Source organism: Oncorhynchus nerka, unplaced genomic scaffold (assembly GCF_034236695.1).
Source record: "Oncorhynchus nerka isolate Pitt River unplaced genomic scaffold, Oner_Uvic_2.0 unplaced_scaffold_1693, whole genome shotgun sequence".
Lineage (NCBI taxonomy): Eukaryota > Metazoa > Chordata > Actinopteri > Salmoniformes > Salmonidae > Oncorhynchus > Oncorhynchus nerka.
The window spans coordinates 44,428-63,281 of record NW_027039624.1 but is presented as its reverse complement, the minus strand read 5'-3'; the positions used below and the strand labels follow the sequence as shown (position 1 = coordinate 63,281).

Sequence of the window (18,854 nt, the reverse complement as noted above, 5' to 3'; positions counted from 1 at the left end):
ATCCCCATTTTATTAGTTGTAAATAAGGTATACTTTTATGACTGCTGAATATCAACTATCAATCAATATTTTCAGGTAGAGATACCTCACGACTGCTCTCTATCCCTCCAGAGATCATGCATTCTTCTCTCTCGTCTCTCTCTCCGTGTCTGCCCCACACTAACCTGAGGTCGCATATAAGAAACACAAAGACCGTACAAGTAGGTGTGTAATGGATTATGGTCATTGTTGTTAATAACAATGTTTTCTGCGCTGAACTTTGTAGCTTATTGTTGGAAACTAAATCCCCCTAGTACATCGCACAGTTCTGGCTTGATCTGCTTTATCTCTAGAGAAAATGTTCAACGTGTGCAATGAGTTCACAAAAAATAAAATAATAATTAACGGAATTCAAATAAATTAACCAAAGTCGCTCAATTAGTTGTCACACAAAAATCCACACTTTTTGGTTAATGGCTCAGCACTTCAAATCCCATGTGCTTTTCTACATGTGAAATCATGTGGTTTTTCGCTAAGGGGCACATACCTATGCTCTCACAAACGAACATCACGCACGTACATGCTTGCGCTTTCCCAAAAACTACAACTTCCCACTCAAGCCTTTCCTGAGGTCGTTAGAGCCCCCTGCTGTTAGACAGCGGTAAGTACACCAGTTTAACTTTGGGGAAAGCGGAATACAAGTCATTTGTACAACTGAATGCATTCAACTGAAAAGTGTCTTCTGCATTTAACCCAACCCCTCTGAATCAGAGAGCTGCGGGGGTTGCCGTAATTGACATCTACGTCTTCGGCGCCCGGGGAACCTGTGGGTTAACTGCCTTGCTCAGGGGCAGAACGACAGATTTTTACATTCTCAGCTCCGGGGTTTAATCCAGCAACCTTTCGGTTACTGGCCCAACGTTTTAACCATTTCTAGCCTCAAACATGCAGGGGATTTGTTTTGGAAAACATTGTATCCCATTGTGCTGGGTTATGGAAAAAATAATAAATCATGTTGCTAAATCAGCCAATCAATTAATCAATCAATTTATCAACCAATCCATCGGTTTAACTTTATTAGTTATGATGTACCTAAGTATACTGCAGCACAGCTCAGTGGAGAGACAATTGATATTGAATTCAAGAGATATGTCCAACATATTAACAGTAGAAAAACAACATGAAACAGGCTACATTATCTGCTTTTTATACAATCCCTCTATAGATTATAGGACTTACCTTAAACAAAGGAAGATCAGTCTGTGAGTGTATGTAAGTGTGTGTGTCTGTGATTAAAGGGCTTGAATTTTTCATATCGCTGAAGCGTGATTGCAATTTAAAGGTAATTTCCCATCCAGCTCAGATATGCAGTCTCCACTAACGTGGGAAAATTGCCTTTAAATTCCTATGCCCTGTAGCGCAGCTCTTTGCGCCACGGATTGAATCGAGCCCAAAATATGAGAGGGATAGGAGGGGAGGACATATTAACAAAAGCAAAAATCGTAAGGAAGGGAGACAGTAAAAGAGTAAAAATGAATACAGTAAAAGTAGAATAAATCTGTCCAACCCACCTCCAGTAATCTTTATTCATGAACATTGTTTATCCCTGCCACATCTTATACACGCATGTAAGCAGTGTGAATTGGCTAGCTAGTTAGTGGTGCGCGCTAGTGGCATTTCAATCGATGACATCACTTGCTCTGAGACCTTGAAGTAGTTGTTCCCCTTGCTCTGCAAGGACTGTGGCTTTTGTGGAGTGATACAGTTAAAGTCGGAAGTTTACATACAGCTTAGCCAAATACATTTAAACTCAGTTTTTCACAATTCCTGACATTTAATCCAAGTAAAAATTCCCTGTTTTAGGTCAGTTAGGATCACCACTTTATTTTAATGAACTTCTTATGGCTGCAGGGGCAGTATTGAGAAGCTTGGATGAAATGTGCCCAGAGGTCCCCAGAGTAAACTGCCTGCTCCTCAGTCCTAGTTGCTAACATATGCATGCTATTATTAGTATTGGATAGAAAACACTCTGAAGTATCTAAAACTGTTTGAATTATGTCTGTGAGTATAACAGAAATAAAATGGCAGGCAAAACCTGGGAAGAAATCCAAACAGGAAGTGGGAAATCTGAGGTTGGTCGGTTTTCAACCCAGCCCTATTGAATACACAGTGGGATATTGGTTATGTTGCACTTCCTAAGGCTTCCACTAGATATCAACCGTCTCTAGAAACTAGAATTAGGCTTCTACTGTATTGTGGGGCAGGATGAGAGCTCTTTGAGTCAGTGGTCTGGCAGAGAGCCAGGTCCTGGTCACGCGCATTTCACATGATAGCGACCTTGCTTTCCATGGTATTTCTATAGACAATGGAATTCTCCGGTTGGAACGTTATTGAAGATTTATGATAACACCATCCTGAAGATTGATTCTATGCTTAGTTTAATAAGTTTCTTCGACCTGTAACATAACGTTTTGAAGTTTTTGTCCGATGTCCGGCTGGACCTGCACGAGCATTCGGATTTGTGTACCGAACGCACTAACAAAAGTAGCTACTTGGAAATAAATAATGGACATTATCGAACGAAAAAAACATTTATTGTGGAACTAGGATTCCTGAGAGTGCATTCTGATGAAGATCATCAAAGGTAAAGGGATATTTATAGTGTTATTTTTGATTTCTGTTGACTCCAACATGGAGGATACATTTTTTTTCTTTTGATTGCCGTCTCAGATTATTGCATAGTTTGCTTTTTCCGTAAAGTTTTTTAAAAATCTGACATAGCGGTTGCATTAAGGAGAGGTATATCTATATTTCCATGTCTAAAAATTGTATTTATCGACATTTATAATGAGTATTTCTGTAAAATGATGTGGCTCTCTGCAATATCACCGGATGTTTTTGGAACTAGTGGACGCAACGCGTCAATGTATACTGAGATTTTTTAAATATCAATATGAACTTTATCAAACAAAACATACATGTATTATGTAACATGAAGTCCTATGAGTGTCATCTGATGAAGATCATCAAAGGTTAGTGATTCATTTTATCTCTATTTGTGCTTTTTGTGACTCCTCTCTTTGGCTGGAAAAATGTCAGAATTTTTCTGTAAGTTGGTGGTGACCTAACAATCATTTGTGGTGATTTCGATGTAAAGCCTATTTGAAATCGGACACTGTGGTGGGATTAACAACAAGACTACCTTTAAAACGGTATAAGGTACACGTATGTCTGAGGAATTTTAATTATGAGATTTCTGTTGTTTTGAATTTGGCGCCCTGCACTTTCACTGGCTGTTGTCATATCGATCCCGTTAACGGGACTGCAGCCCTAAGAAGTGTTTAAGAATGTGAAATGTCAGAATAATAGTAGAGAGAATGATTTATTTCAGCGTTTATTTCTTTCATCACTTTCCCAGTGGGTAAGAAGTTTACATACACTCAATTAGTATTTGGTAGCATTACCTTTAAATTGTTTAACTTGGGTCAAACGTTACGGGTAGCATTCCACAGGCTTCCCACAATAAGTTGAGTGAATTTTGTCCCATTCCTCATGGCAGAGCTGGTGTAACTGAGTAAGGCTTGTAGTAGGCCTCCTTACTCACACAGGCTTTTTCAGTTTTACCCACAAATTATCTATAGGAGTGAGGTCAGGGCTTTGTGATGGCCACTCCAATACCTTGACTTTATTGTCCTTAGGCCATTTTGCCACAACTTTAGAAGTATGCTTGGGGTCATTGTCCATTTGGAAGACCCATTTGTGACCAAGCTTTAACTTCCTGACTGATGTCTTGAGAGTTTTTGCACCAAACTACGTTCATCTCTAGGAGACAGAACGCGTCTCGTTCCTGAGCGATATGACGGCTGTGTGGTCCCATGGTGTTTATACTTGCATACTATTGCTTGTACAGATGAACGTGGTACCTTCAGGCTTTTGGAAATTGCTCCCAATGATGAACCAGTCTTCTAGAGGTCTAAAATATTTTTTCTGAGGTCTTGGCTAATTTATTTTGATTTTCCCATGATGTCAAGCAAAGAGGCACTGAGTTTGAAGGTAGGCCTTGAAATAACATCCACAGGTACACCTCCAATTGACTCAAATTATGTCAATTAGCCTATCAGAGGCTTCTAAAGCCATGACAACATTTTCTGGAATTTTCCAAGCTGTTTAAAAGCACAGTCAACTCAGTGTATGTAAACTTCTGACCCACTGAAATTGGGATACAGTGAATTATAAGTTAAATAATCTGACTGTAAACAATTGTTGGAAAAATTACTTGTATCATGCACAAAGTAGATGTCATAACCGACTTGGCAAAACTATAGTATGTTAACAAGAAATTAGTGGAGTGGTTGAAAAACGAGTTCTAATGGCTCCATCCAAAGTGTATGTAAAGTTCTGACTTCAACTGTAGATCGTGATGTTTCTAAGGTGACTGTCATCAATGTGTTCAGAGAGTCCCTGGTTCAAGCCCAGGTTGGGGTGAGGCGAGTGATGAAAGCAACACTTTTACATACATATAAACTCATAAATTGTATTGTATATATTTTAGCTATTAAAGAAACATCTCATATAGATCATATAGATCATTCAGGCCATAAAGGATAAGAAGAGAAAGAGAGGAGCACCCAGTTGAAAGGGTGCAGATTTGAACACGTACACTAGGGGTTGGTCTGTGTTTGTGTCTATATTGCAAGTGTCTACATATAAAGTATGCTGTATGTGTTAAGTCTGTCTATATCTCTACAGAAGGCAAGTCTATCGTTGTGCCTATAGTCAGTCTACAGTCTTTGACTGTCAGTTTGCATAGCAAGTCAGTCTCCATAAGAGGTCAAGTCAGTCATAAGAGAAAGTCTTTAGGTCGGTCAGCATTAGAGATGTCAGTCCAGCAGAGATTAGTCTCTATAAGAGGTCAGTCTCTTTGAGGGGAGGGTATGGGTTAAGGGACTGTACAGTGGTCTGGTCTTTTCTCCCAGTGCACCTCACTAGTCATACAGAGGAGAGCACCTCCCCTGACGTCTCCCTCTCCCTCTCCTTCTGTTCAGCTCTCTCCACATTCATCACGGTGAAGGGGTGTTCTTTGGCCAGTTGGTCACGGTCTACCCTTAAGCTGCTCTGGACCTCTCGATATTTGGTGGAGGTGAAGCCAGTCTTGGAAAGGACCTCAGTATAACGTCTCTTCAGCTCAGGGTCGGGACAGAACAAGTACTCATACAGAGTTGCGGCTGTCACACCGCCCAGCACTGGGCCTACCCAGTACACCTGAGATGAGAGAGGGAGAACTATTAGTATACTGTATTTACCCGTGTGGGTATGTATGTGTTGGTGTGTGTGTCTATGGGTGCATCAGTATGAGAGCATAGCAGTGTGTTTGATGTATATGATGTACAGTATATCACAAAATATTGTCTCACCTCACATTTGTGTAAATATTTGAGTATATCTTTTTATGTGAACTGAACTGAACACTGAAGAAATGACACTTTGCTACAATGTAAAGTAGTGAGTGTACAGCTTGTATAACAGTGTAAATTTGCTGTCCCCTCAAAATTACTCAACACACAGCATTAATGTCTAAACCGCTGGCAACAAAAGTGAGTACACCCCTAAGTGGAAATGTCCAAATTGGGCCCAATTAGCCATTATCCCTCCCCGGTGTCATGTGACTCGTTAGTGTTACAAGGTCTCAGGTGTGAATGGGGAGCAGGTGTGTTAAATTTGGTGTCATCACTCTCACACTCCCTCATACTGACTGGTCACTGGAAGTTCAACATGGCACCTCATGGCAAAGAAATCTCTGAGGATCTGAAAAAAAAAATTGTTGCTCTACATAAAGATGGCCTGGGCTATAAGAAGATTGCCAAGACCCTGAAACTGAGCTGCAGCACGGTGGCCAAGACCATACAGCGGTTTAACTGGACAGGTTCCATTCAGAACAGGCCTCGCCATGGTCGACCAAAGAAGTTCAGTGCACGTGCTCAGCGTCATATCCAGAGGTTGTCTTTGGGAAATAGACGTATGAGTGCTGCCAGCATTGCTGCAGAGGTTGAAGGGGTGGGGGGTCAGCCTGTCAGTGCTCAGACCATACGCCGTACACTGCATCAAATTGGTCTGCATGGCTGTCGGCCCAGAAGGAAGCCTCTTCTACAGATGATGCTCAAGAAAGGCCGTAAACAGTTTGCTGAAGACAAGCAGACTAAGGACATGGATTACTGGAACCATGTCCTGTTGTCTGATGAGACCAAGATAAACGTATTTGGTTCAGATGGTGTCAAGCGTGTGTAGCGGCAACCAGGTGAGGAGTACAAAGACAAGTGTGTCTTACCTACAGTCAAGCATGGTGGTGGGAGTGTCATGGTCTGGGGCTGCATGAGTGCTGCCAGCACTGGGGAGCTACAGTTCATAGAGGGAACCATGAATGCCAACATGTACTGTGACATACTGAAGCAGAGCATGATCCCCTCCCTTCGGAGACTGGGCTGCAGGGCAGTATTCCAACATGATAACGACCCCAAACACACCTCCAAGACGACCACTGCCTTGCTAAAGACGCTGAGGGTAAAGGTGATGGACTGGCTAAGCATGTCTCCAGACCTAAACCCCATTGAGCATCTGTGGGGCATCCTCAAACGGAAGGTGGAGGAGTGGAGGAGTGGAAGAGGACTCCAGTGGCAACCTGTGAAGCTCTGGTGAACTCCATGACCAAGAGGGTTAAGGCAGTGCTTTAAAATGATGGTGGCCACACAAAATATTGACACTTTGGCTCAATTTGGACATTTTCACTTAGGGGTGTACTCACTTTTGTTGCCAGCGGTTTAGACATTAATGGCTGTGTGTTGAGTTATTTTGAGGGGACAGCCAATTTACACTGTTATACAAGCTGTACACTCACTACTTTACATTGTAGCAAAGTGTCATTTCTCCAGTGTTGTCACATGAAAAGATATACTCAAATATTTACAAAAATATGAGGGGTGTACTCACTTTTGTGATATACTGTATATGAGTTAAGTTCTGAGACAGGATGTTTTTGGTTTTGTTTGAGTGATTGCACGTGGTTGTATATTCATGTGTGTAGTTTGTACATGGTTGTATGTGCATTGTGTATCATTTGTTCTCTCTCACCCAGTGGTTCTCCCAGCTCCAGGTGACCATGGCAGGTCCAAATGATCGAGCGGGGTTCATACTGGCACCAGTGAAGGGGATCTAAACAGAAGAGTATAGAGATATTACACAAATACACTATTTGAGACATTCTAACCCGAGGACTAGTGTAGTTTCCCTGGTTAATTTGGCCCCATGTAGCAACATGGCCAGTTTGGCAACCCATCATGGATATCGGATGACCAGACTCCTACACTGGCTATGGCTAGGGTTGCAATGGAACATTCAGTAATTTTGGTAATTAACTGGTAATCTATGGCAATCTATGGTAACTTTCAGAATTTATACTTGAACAACTTGTGTTATTCAAAATGTTTTCATATAGCATTCCGGTTTTATATCTGTGTCCATATTGTCCATGAGTTTCTAGTGGTTCAAGGGGAAATCGCCATAGTAGGGCTCTAAAGTGCGACGAAATATTTTGATGCGACCTGAAGTTTTATTTTGGGAGCACTGGGACAATGAAAAAATAACCAAGATAATAATTATTGTAATCATCAGGCTACCCTGTACCGTTGTTCCCGAGTGCTTTAGAGAAACAAGCGAGTGCAGATTTGTTTGTGTGAAGGTTGAATCCTTACTACAGAGAAAACGGCTTGCTTCTAGCCCAACAAGGTCAAAAGATCTGACCCATTTAACAGGTGTTGTGCCGAAAATCTCCCCCCCTGCCAGAATCCCCCCCCCCCTCTAATTTCCTTAATTTTGTAGCTAGAGTCAAATACTTTCTGTGACACACATCAGAATCAAATACTTTCTGTAGAACACACTTCACGTCAGCCGTTTTCTCTGTAGTAAGGATTCAACCTTCACACAAACAAATCTGCACTCGCTAGGCAACCGAAATTAAATAATTTACATTTACATTACATTTAAGTCATTTAGCAGATAATACATAATATGATACATAATTCATGTATGTGTGTTATATTAAACATAGAGGAGGGAGTAAAATGATGGCAATCAATAAACATTTCAGAACAACTATGGCTGAATTATTATCCTTACACTTTCAAAAATGCTAGTCGAAAAGGAGCAGTCAGAGCGTACAATCATGGCTATCCGAACAGCAGAGGATGAGGTCACATATGACCCAAAAAAGATTTTCATGATTTTTACTGCAAACTATATACCTCTGAGAGAAAACACACGGAGGCAGAACTCCACTCTTTCCTAGAGGGAATCTCGCTACCTAAACTATCAGAGACCGACCAAGAAGATCTCAACTCCCCCTTCACTCCTGAGGAGATCCTGGAGGCAATTACCTCCATGCCACCTAATAAGTCCCCAGGCCCAGATGGATTCCCCAGAGTTCTACAAAGCTTTTTGGCCCCAGCTCAGCCCTATCTTCATGCCAATGCTGGAGGATTTTTGCAAAAATGGAGTTCTCCCAGACTCAATGCACACAGCTCGCATTACAGTGTTGCTAAAAAAGGACAAGGACCCCCTATCCTGCTCGTCCTTCCGGCCCATAAGCTTTTTGGATTTCGACTATAAAATAATTACCAAATTGCTCGCCAAAAGACTAAACACTCTTCTTCCCAAAATAATAAAAGCGGACCAAACCGGATTTATTGGAGACAGATACTCTTCTGATAACATTCGCCGTCTTTTTGATATTATTGATCAAGTAAACGCACAGAAGACCCCTGTCCTGCTGGCTTCACTGGATGCCGAGAAGGCGTTTGACAGGATGGAGTGGAGCTTTCTGTTTTCAGTCTTAGAAAAGTTCAATATGGGCCCAAATTTTATTTTATTTATTACATTTTATTTATTACATTTTATTAAAATCACTATACTCTCATCCCAAAGCCATGGTGACTACCAATGGACTGAACTCTGACAGATTCCCTCTGGAACGGGGCACAAGACAAGGGTGCTCGCTGTCCCCGCTGCTCTACTTGTTGGGGGCGGAGCCTCTGGCAGAGCTGATAAGGAGCAATCCAAGTATTATGGGTGTTTCTGCAGGCGGCCTGCAGCACAAGATTTCGCTTTACGCAGATGATGTCTTGCTCTACATATCCAACCCTGAGAAATCCCTCCCTCTCATTTTAGACACAATTGCTCAGTATGGCAAGTTTTCAGGTTATAAGATCAATTTGAACAAATCCACTGTCTGCCCTCTCAATATTACACTCACCAGCTCTATGAAGACACTTTGTCCTTTCCAATGGAAAACACAGGGGTTTCAATACCTCGGGATCTTCATAACACCACATCTGAATAGCCTTTTTAAGGAAAATTATCTTCCACTCCTGGATCGAATCAAGAACGATCTCCAAACCTGGATCTCCCTCCCAATTAGCTTAGTAGGAAGAATTAATGTAATCCGTATGAACGTCCTCCCTAGACTGAACTACTTATTTCAGATGCTCCCATGCTATCTCCCAGTTTCCTTCTTCAAAACAACTAACCAAAGCATCACCAAATTTATATGGGGCAATAAAAAACCTAGGATCAAGTTTTCCACTCTATCGAAACCTGAATCTAAGGGTGGTCTTGCCCTTCCCTCCCTTCAATTGTACTACTGGTCTGCCCAAATCCGCAACATGCTAACATGGATCACAAACAGACAAGAGTCAACGTGGATTCAGATAGAACCCCAATCCTGTGGTTCATTGCCCTAAAGCTCAATTATATTCATTAATAACTTTAGTGAAGTGGGCAACATAGCCAAAACCTTTGTGATTTACAGCACCCTACTAGTGTGGAGGGACTGTAAGAAATACCTGGGCATTTACTCCCAAATATGTTCTCACTCGCCTTTAGTAGGCAACCCAGACTTGCCAAAAGCCCTGAGGGATGCCAACTTTAATCTTTGTCATACTCTAGGAATCAGGACCTTTTCAGACCTATATCATCAGAAAACCACTACACTGAAATCCTTTCAAGAGCTCTGCAGTGAATTCGATGTGCCAAGATCCCATTTTTTTAAATATCTAAAAAATTGGACATGTAATTTCCTCATTTACCTCCAAGAGGAGGTTTAGAACTCAGTTGAATGAAGTTGAAACCATTCTTGTCACAGAACAATCCATTAAAGGCAAAATATCTTACATCTATAGACTCCTTTCTGACTCCTTTGAAAATAATCTGGGAAAAGGACCTTGGTCTGACTATCAGTGATGAGTTATGGGCGGAGGTTTGCGACAGGGTATACTGCTCCTCTACCAGTGTAAAAATGATAGAATCTAATTACAAATTTTTGTACAAATTTTATTATACTCCTTTGAGACTCCATAGAATGAAAACAGATATGACTCCTAACTGTAAAATATGTACCTCTGAAAGTGGAACCTATATGCATGTATTTTGGAGCTGTAGGGAGATTGCCAGATTCTGGCAATCTGTACATACTGCTGCACAGAAAATACTAGAGGTACAGTTTGATATGACCCCGTGTATCTATCTTCTTAATGCCCAGCAGGACTTTGTTCTTGATCCTGACAGAGAAAATTTGCTTATGACAATTACATACTTTGCTAAGAAATGTATTCTTCTATTGTGGGCCTCTAATACCCCTCCTACATTTAAAATGTGGATTGACCAGATTGTTGACTTTCTTCCTCTTGAAAAGCTCACTTATGACCTCCACAAGAGACAGCCCAAGTTTGATAGACTCTGGTCTCCACTATTCAACTATCTTTCAAACTGGACAGAGTGGACTAGCCACAGATACATGTTGTGTAAGGTACTGTAAAACCTAAAAACGAATTATTGGCCCGTCATCTCAGCGAATGCTTGAAATAGCTGATAAGAACCTTGATAGTGCTGCTGCAAGTGTTATATGTTTTTTTGTGTGTTTTTATTTTAATTTCGTTTTTGAGTACGTATGTATGTGTATGTATGTATGTATGTATGTATGTATGTATATGTGTGTATGTATGTACCTATGTATGTATGTATGTATGTACATATATATGCACCAAGGAAAATAAATAGATTAAGAAAAATAAATGTTTTTATTTGACTTTATCATTAATTTTAATTGTATTTTAATTTTTAATTTTTTCAAATGTACTATTATTTTTTTACTCTTATTTTTTTTTTTTTAAGCCTGTCACATCTGTGAATGTGGAATGTGTTTTGTTGGTTGATTGAAAAACAACAAGAGATGACGAATTTTAGCAAAGAGATTTATTTATAGACTAATACAAAATCGGTTGTGGATTTAGGTACGGGCAACATGACCAGCCGTGCGGGCGGGGGCAGGCGCTGAACGGGGGGTTCGCTCAGGGCGCCACAACTACTTGAAACAAATAGCCAAGCCGAAAACTGCAGACAAAAATGCTTTCTGCTACTAAGATCAGTGAAATGTAGGCTAAACTGACAACAGAGTGAAGAGCAGAAATCTCAACTAGCAAGCAAGTCACAGCAATGAAGAACGCGAAGGGGGGGAGAATTCTTTCAGGGGGAGATTTTCAGCACAACACCAGCGCAACATTTCTATCTTCCTATCGCAGGGATCACATTTTACGTTCAAAAACCATGTCCCGGTCTGTTCTAAAACTACTCGCGCGTCGACGTTGTTAACCATTTGTTTATACTTTCTTCAGTCATGTTACCTCATTGGCTAGCTAGCTCACAACCTGGTAACTTTAACCAGTATATCTAAACATTGGGGGGCACAGAAAGAAAGGAAAAGGAGATTTAAAAAAAGGGGGGCCGTCACTAGTTACCACAACCACAAAGTCATAATTATACCTAAACCCTGCCTATCTCTACTATTTATCTTCTTAAGATCCGGTGTTAAATTTAACCATCAATGTAACCCTAACCTTAACCACACTGCTAACCGTATACCCAACCCTAACCTTAAATTAAGACCAAAAAGCGTTTGTTTTCATGCATTTTCATAATAAAGCCATTTTATTTTGTGGCTGTGGTAACTAGTGACAACAATATAGAAACCTAATATTCCACAAATGACTTCATTTCAATAAAACATTTTAGCTTTTATAATTTACAGTGTTACATATTAGTTTCTATGACACAACATGTGCTTCAAAAATAGCTAGAAACTCATATAGGACTCCACATCTAGTTTCCTACAACTCATCCGAACTTCCCTGGATCTGCACTTCATCTCTCCCTGTTACAATAAATATCTTGGTTAATTCATTCCTGTTTTCTGGTCTGAGTCTGCTCTTGGGTTCCCCTGTGCTGCTCCGCCTAACACCCACACCCTGCAAAAAAATAAAAATAACTCCCTTGCCGTTCATGAACTAACACTCACACTTGACTTTTTCCTACTAGCACTGCCTTTGCTGATAGCTAATAGCTGAGTAATTTTAAGTCACTCAGGACAAGAGTGTCTGCTAAATTACAATAAATGTAATTTAAAATGTAGCCTAATGAGAAAACACTCCAACTACTGTCTGTTTTGGTGCCAAAACATTTACTACAAAGACAAATTGACATTGTAAAATATATATAGTGTGTAATAACATATTTCATGCTGAAACACTCATGAATGGTATTCATTAAGTTGATGTTTTATATTTATGATTTACAGCTTTGTCATTACATGTTTTAATCATACTTGGTTATTTTATATATTTTACATGTAACAAGGCCACACAGAGGGCCAGAGATAGACGCTTCGTGATAATCTGAAGTGTCTACCCAAAAATGGCCACTAGATGTCATGCGATAAAATTCCCCTAAACCTTGAAAACTACCAAAATTCTGATAGTTTACAGGTAAACCTGAAATGTTATCAGTAATATACCCTCCCTTTGCAACCATAGCTATGGCTAAAAACAGGTTAGGGTTGAGGGCAGGGCTAGAGTTAGGTTTAGGTGTAGGGGTAATGTTAGGGTTAGTGTTCCTTGTTGACTGATGAAGTGTTGCTAACTATTTTGGCTACCTGAGGTACTACTCACAGCAAACAGGTGTCCAATGCAGACAGAGACGCCAATGGCCAGGGCAGCCGAGCCCTTCAGGTCGCTGCGTTTGGAGTCACAGGTGGCGAACACGGTGAAGACGAGCTCAAAGGTGATGAAGAATTCTATCACCAGAGCGTGACCCACGGAGATACTGGTGTTCACCTGGGGAGAGTCACATGACCTTGGTTAGCCAACAGGAGAGGATGTAATGCCCGTACAGAAGACATGAGGACAAGGTCCCAAATGGCACCCTATTTCCTAAACTTTCCGTGGAAAGGTTTCTACATGGAACCAAAAAGGGTTAAAGGATTCCCACTGGGCACACACTAGTTAAATCAACGTTGTTTCCAGGTAATTTCAATGAAACTACGTTGAACCAACGTGAAATAGACGTTGAATTGACGTCTGTGCCAACTGGATTAGTTTATGGGGCCAGCCAAATAACATATTTAAGCTCTAGATATAGCACCTTTTTTCAAAGTGTGTAGTTTCTCCTCAATGATGATGAAAACAGCTAATATACCCTATAATAAGTCAACAGAATTCGCTGTCAGACAAAATACTCTACACACTCAACGTATATTCATTCTACACTTAAGACAACTATTTCAGTGACATTTAAAGTCCAGAGTCAGTCTCCCCCTCTTCCTTACTGATGTGACGCCCAACTCGCCCCTGACGGAGCCTGGAGTAACCCCGTAGAGCACAGCCGCCCCCACCACGGCCCCCAGACACTGGGCCAGCAGGTAAAACACAGCCTTTGCCAGGCTGAGTCTCCGGGTCACCACCATGGCAGTGGTCACCGCAGGGTTAATATGGGCACCGCTGATGTGTCCGAAGCACTGGACCAGGGTGGCGATACTGAGTCCGAAGCAAAGGGAGATGAGGACCAGGTCAGGGTGGGGTGGATGCTCCTCCTCAACCGCCCAGTTGATGGTGGAACCCAGGCTGAGGAGCACGAAGATCATCATGGCCAGAAACTCCGCCCCGACGCAACGCCAAAACTCCTGCGTCCAGATCCCCTTGAAGGCAGCCATGATCCTGTCACTAGCGCAACACGCAGGCCAGGAAGGAAAAGAGATGGGTAGGCACTGTTCGGCACAGAAAGGAATCACACACCGGGACCAACACGTCCTGCAGAGAGGGAGAGAGGAAAGAGGATGAGGGAGATGATGAAGAAGAGGAGTGAGGGAGATAACGAGAGAGTGGGGGAGATAATGAGAGAGAGAGAGGGAGAGAGGAAAGAGGATGAGGGAGATGATGAAGAAGAGGAGTGAGGGAGATAATGAGAGAGTGGGGGAGATAATGAGAGAGAGAGAGAGAGAGAGAGAGAGAGAGAGAGAGAGAGAGAGAGAGAGAAACAAAAAAACAGTGTGAGAAAGGAGACAAGGAGAAATCAGGTGCCCTCCTGCTTCACTCACTTGGAGCTTAAAAATATCCATCAACTTCCCCTCACTGCTGATATAGGCTACACTGCTCAGTTTGGATAGGGATCAGACAGATCATCGCTGTCCATCATGAAGTCTTTCGAGTTCCTCTGCCATTCTAGCTCTAATTTGCGTGTAATTCCTATGGAAATGTGTTCCATTTGAGTGGCTCGCTCTGCGCACTCAACATTCCGGGAAGCACAAGATGGGAGAGAAGCAAGGGGGCAGAAGAGAGACGATGGGACAACAGAGATGATAAACAACCCCCACACCGAATGAGAATGAGAGGTGCAGACCAAAGCCTACCAAAATGGGCAGGACAGAGAACACAACAGAAAAAACAACTAAATAATACAATGCCATTTTCGTTATAAAAATAACCAAGGTTATATATTAGGCTGCAAAAGGGACACATTCTTTTATATTAATGTATGTGGGGAGAATAACTAATAATGCAGGTAGGCTGAAAATAAATCCATATCACCAAGGAATGAATAGGTTACCCTATCAAACAAACTTAACGGAAAATCTATCAATAAACCAATAGTATAGGCCATGAAAGACTAATTTTACCGGCAACTTTCACTCCTTACATTTTCTGAAATATTAACGCGGGTATAATCTCCACTCAAATGTAATCCTATTTGTGATGGCATATTACCCACGAACCTAAGCTACATATAAAAACAAGTAAATCTAAAACTTAAACACTTTCAAAGCACATGCACCTGCCACAGACACATGTCGGAGACATAACTATTGTAATCAAAACCGTCCTTGTACTCCATTGTAACTACTTACGTGGGAATGGAGCTGTCTGGAGCTGTGGAGAAGTGTGTGTGAGTGAGTTTGGAAGTTTGGAAGCAACCTTGAAGGCAGTGGTGGAAAAAGTACCCAATTGTCACACTTGAGAAAAAAAGTGAATATATCTTAATAGAAAATGATTCAATTGAAAGGGAAAGAGTAAAATTCTACTTGAGTAAAAGTCTAAAAATATTTGGTTTTAAATATACTTAAGTATCACAAGTAAATGTAATTGCACAAGTATACTTAAGTATCAAAAGAAAAAAGTAAAAGTATAAATAATTTCAAATTTCTTATATTAATCAAACCAGATGTCACAAATTGTATTTATTGTATTTACTGTTAGCCAGGGGCACACTCCAACACTCAGACATAATTTACAATGAAGCATTTGTGTTTAGTGAGTCAGCCAGATCAGAGGGAGTAAGGGATGACCAGGGATGTTCTCTTTATAAGTGCAAATTTGGCAATTGCCCTGTCCTGTTAAGCATTCCAAATGTAACACGTATTTTTGGGTGTCTGAGAAAATGTATGGATTAAAAAGTTCATTATTTTGTTTTGTAATGTAGCGGAGTAAAAGTAAAAGTTACTAAAAATATATAAATAAAAAAGTAAAGTACAGATACCCACAAAAACTACTTAAATGGTATTTTTACTTAAGTATTTTACACCACTGCTTTAAGGATATTAATAAAGGTCTAACCACACATTTCCAACCCAGTCAGCCCTCGAGGTAGCCCTTGGTCATGACTCTGTTCCATTACATTACACACGAAGGCATCTTCTATACGGGGGAGTTATGTTACGAGCCCAGACGCTAAGTCTGAAAAAAACCCTAGAGTCGATTGATGCACTTATACATCATAAGGTAAATTCATTTTAATATTGAATAGCTCCCTGTGTGTTTACGCTAGAGACTTGCCGTTTCTTGTTGTGGCTGCAGCTCAATGCCCTCTTTCCGCTGATATAACGCTTGCTCTTATTCCATATCATGGGGCTTATTAAAGCGTTTTCTACACAAGAGCATCTGGACAAGACAATTATAATGAAACTGTCTGTAAGTTGTTCTGCGCTACAATGCACACAAGCTTCCGAAGGTAACCTAGTACCAGGCTGTAACATTTGCTAAAAGTGCATAGGGGGTCAAATGTGTCATAAATAAGGTGACCAGACATGGGTCTAAAAATATATATATTACTCCTGTTTTCTTATATCTCTCAGATATAGGACAGACAACCTCTTGGGGCTAGGGGGCAGAATTTTCACTTTTGGATAAATAGCGTGCCCAATTTCAACTTCCTGCTACTCATGCCAAGAATATAATATATGCATATTATTCATATATTTGGATGAGAAACACTTTGAAGTTTCTAAAACTGTTTGAATCATGTCTGTGAGTATAACAGAACTTATGTAGCAGGCAAAACCCCGAGGATAAACCATCCAGGATCTTTTTTTTTTGAGGTCACTCTCTTTTCAGATTTTTTCTTCCTCTCCCTGTTCCCTGACTTGTTATTGTAAAGGGATATTTATTAGGAACCTGTTTTCAGTTCCTACCGCTTCCACTGGATGTCACCAGTCTTTTGAATTTGGTTGAGGTTATTCCTTACCTTTGTGCAATGAACAAATAGGCCAACTGGGAACTGGGTACACTTTTGTGGGTTGCGCAAGACGTGAAAAGTGGCGCTGGTTTGTTTTCATTCCTGTATTGAACACAGATTGCCCCGTCTACAATTTGATCGATTATTAACGTTTAAAAATACCTAAAGTTTTATTACAAAAGTAGTTTGAAATATTTTGGCAAAGTTTATAGGCACTTTTGAAATATTTTGTAGTGACGTTACGTTTTTTGTAAGCTGTTTTTTTCTGGATCAAACGTGCTTTATAAATGGACATTTTGGATATATATGGACGGAATTCATCGAACAAAAGGACCAATTGTGATGTTTATTGGACATATTGGAGTGCCAACAAAAGAAGCTCGTCAAAGGTAATGCATGTTTATATTTTATTTCAGCGTTTTGTGTAGCGCCTGTAGGGTTGAAATATGCTAACTCCTTTGTTTACTGCTGGTGCAGATGGTGCAGGCTATCAGATAATACTTTATTTTGCTTTCGCCGAAAAGCATTTTAAAAATCTGACATGTTGACTGGATTCACAACGAGTGTAGCTTCAATTGAGTATCTTACATGTGTGATTTAATGAAAGTTTGAATTTTATAGTATTTTATTTGAATCTGGCGCTCTGCATTTTCCCTGGCAATTGGCCAGTTGAGACATTTGCGTCCCGCCTATCCCTAACTAGTTTAAAATCCTTGTTCCTTATGATTTCTTTTTTGACTGTCTGTGTACAAATGTGTTATTCAATGCATTTCTATGGGCTATAGCATTTGAGGCCAAAATCAATGTTTCATCAAATAATAATTACAAATATTTGTTTTATAACTAACTAAAATTATGCAAATGTTTTAGTTTTAGAGTTAATTTCATGCAAAAATCAATGGCCTTGATAACTACAAGTTTAGATAGCAGGCTGGTAGACTAACTTACCAACCTAAAACATTTTAGCTGGCATGGGCTAATTGTGTGACTATCAGTGAATTGACATAACAAGAGAAAAACTGTTGATGCACAATAGTATTCTACTATTTGACCTCGTAAGTTGAGACTCAGACAAAACAAACTATTTTAAATTGGTCCGAGGGCCTTCAAAAGCTGGGCCACGGGCCACTGTTTGCCCATCCCTGGCTAAGACCTACTGGACAGGGGTTTAACACGCATGTCATGCGGTACGGTTTTTGGAAGCATTAGGACTTTATCTTTCATATCAGCGAGAAACCATTTTCAAAAAACAAAACGTTAAATTGATACACACCTTCATGGGGTCAGGGTTAGTGTTACTGCATGGCCATATCTCCATGTTAAAGCGTGTTTTTACGGAAGACAGAGGGACCACCTGTGCTATTAGATATCTGCATGCTCCCAACACCTGTGTGTAATGACAGAATGCCCCCAGAAATGTTTTGTCACAGAAAAATACTGTTGGCTGCAACTGTGATAAAACACATCTATACACAGTATGTGCAAATGATGTAGGATAAGGGAGGTAAGGCAATAAATAGGCCATGGTGGCGAAGTAATTACAATATAGCAATTAAACACTGGAATGGTAGATGTGCAGAAGATGAATGTGCAAGTAGAGATACTGGGGTGCAAAGGAGCAAGATAAATAAATACAGTATGGGGATGAGGTAGTTGGATGGGCTATTTACAAACGAGCTATGTATAGGTGCAGTGATCTGTGAACTCCTCTGACAGCTGGTGCTTAAATCTAGTGAGGGAGATATGAGTCTCCTGCTTCAGTGATTTTTGCAGTTCGTTCCAGTCATTGGCAGCAGAGGAAGGAAAGGCGGCCAAAGGAAGAATTGGCTTTGGGGGTGACCAGTGAGATATATCTGCTGGAGCGCTTGCTACGGGTGGGTGCTGCTATGGTGACCAGTGAGCTGAGATAAGGCAGGGCTTTCCTTAGAAGAGACTGTAGATGACCTGGAGCCAGTGGGTTTGACGACAAGTGTGAAGCGAGGGCCAGCCAACGA

General features: G+C 40.8%; 1 protein-coding gene across 1 annotated transcript in view; it reads right to left on the bottom strand.

Annotated features, from left to right (window-relative positions):
* Window positions 1-1,022: 1,022 nt before the first annotated feature.
* LOC115145204 (aquaporin-4-like) overlaps window positions 1,023-18,854 on the bottom strand; it is a 36,591-nt gene continuing 18,759 nt past the window's right edge. Inside the window, exons 2-5 of the mRNA XM_029686575.2 lie at window positions 13,682-14,162; window positions 13,026-13,190; window positions 7,105-7,185; window positions 1,023-5,241 (exon numbers count right to left, since the gene is read on the bottom strand). Of these exons, the coding sequence (XP_029542435.1) occupies window positions 4,969-5,241; window positions 7,105-7,185; window positions 13,026-13,190; window positions 13,682-14,162 (1,000 nt within the window). The 3' untranslated portion in view covers window positions 1,023-4,968. The remainder of the gene's footprint in view (window positions 5,242-7,104; window positions 7,186-13,025; window positions 13,191-13,681; window positions 14,163-18,854) is intronic.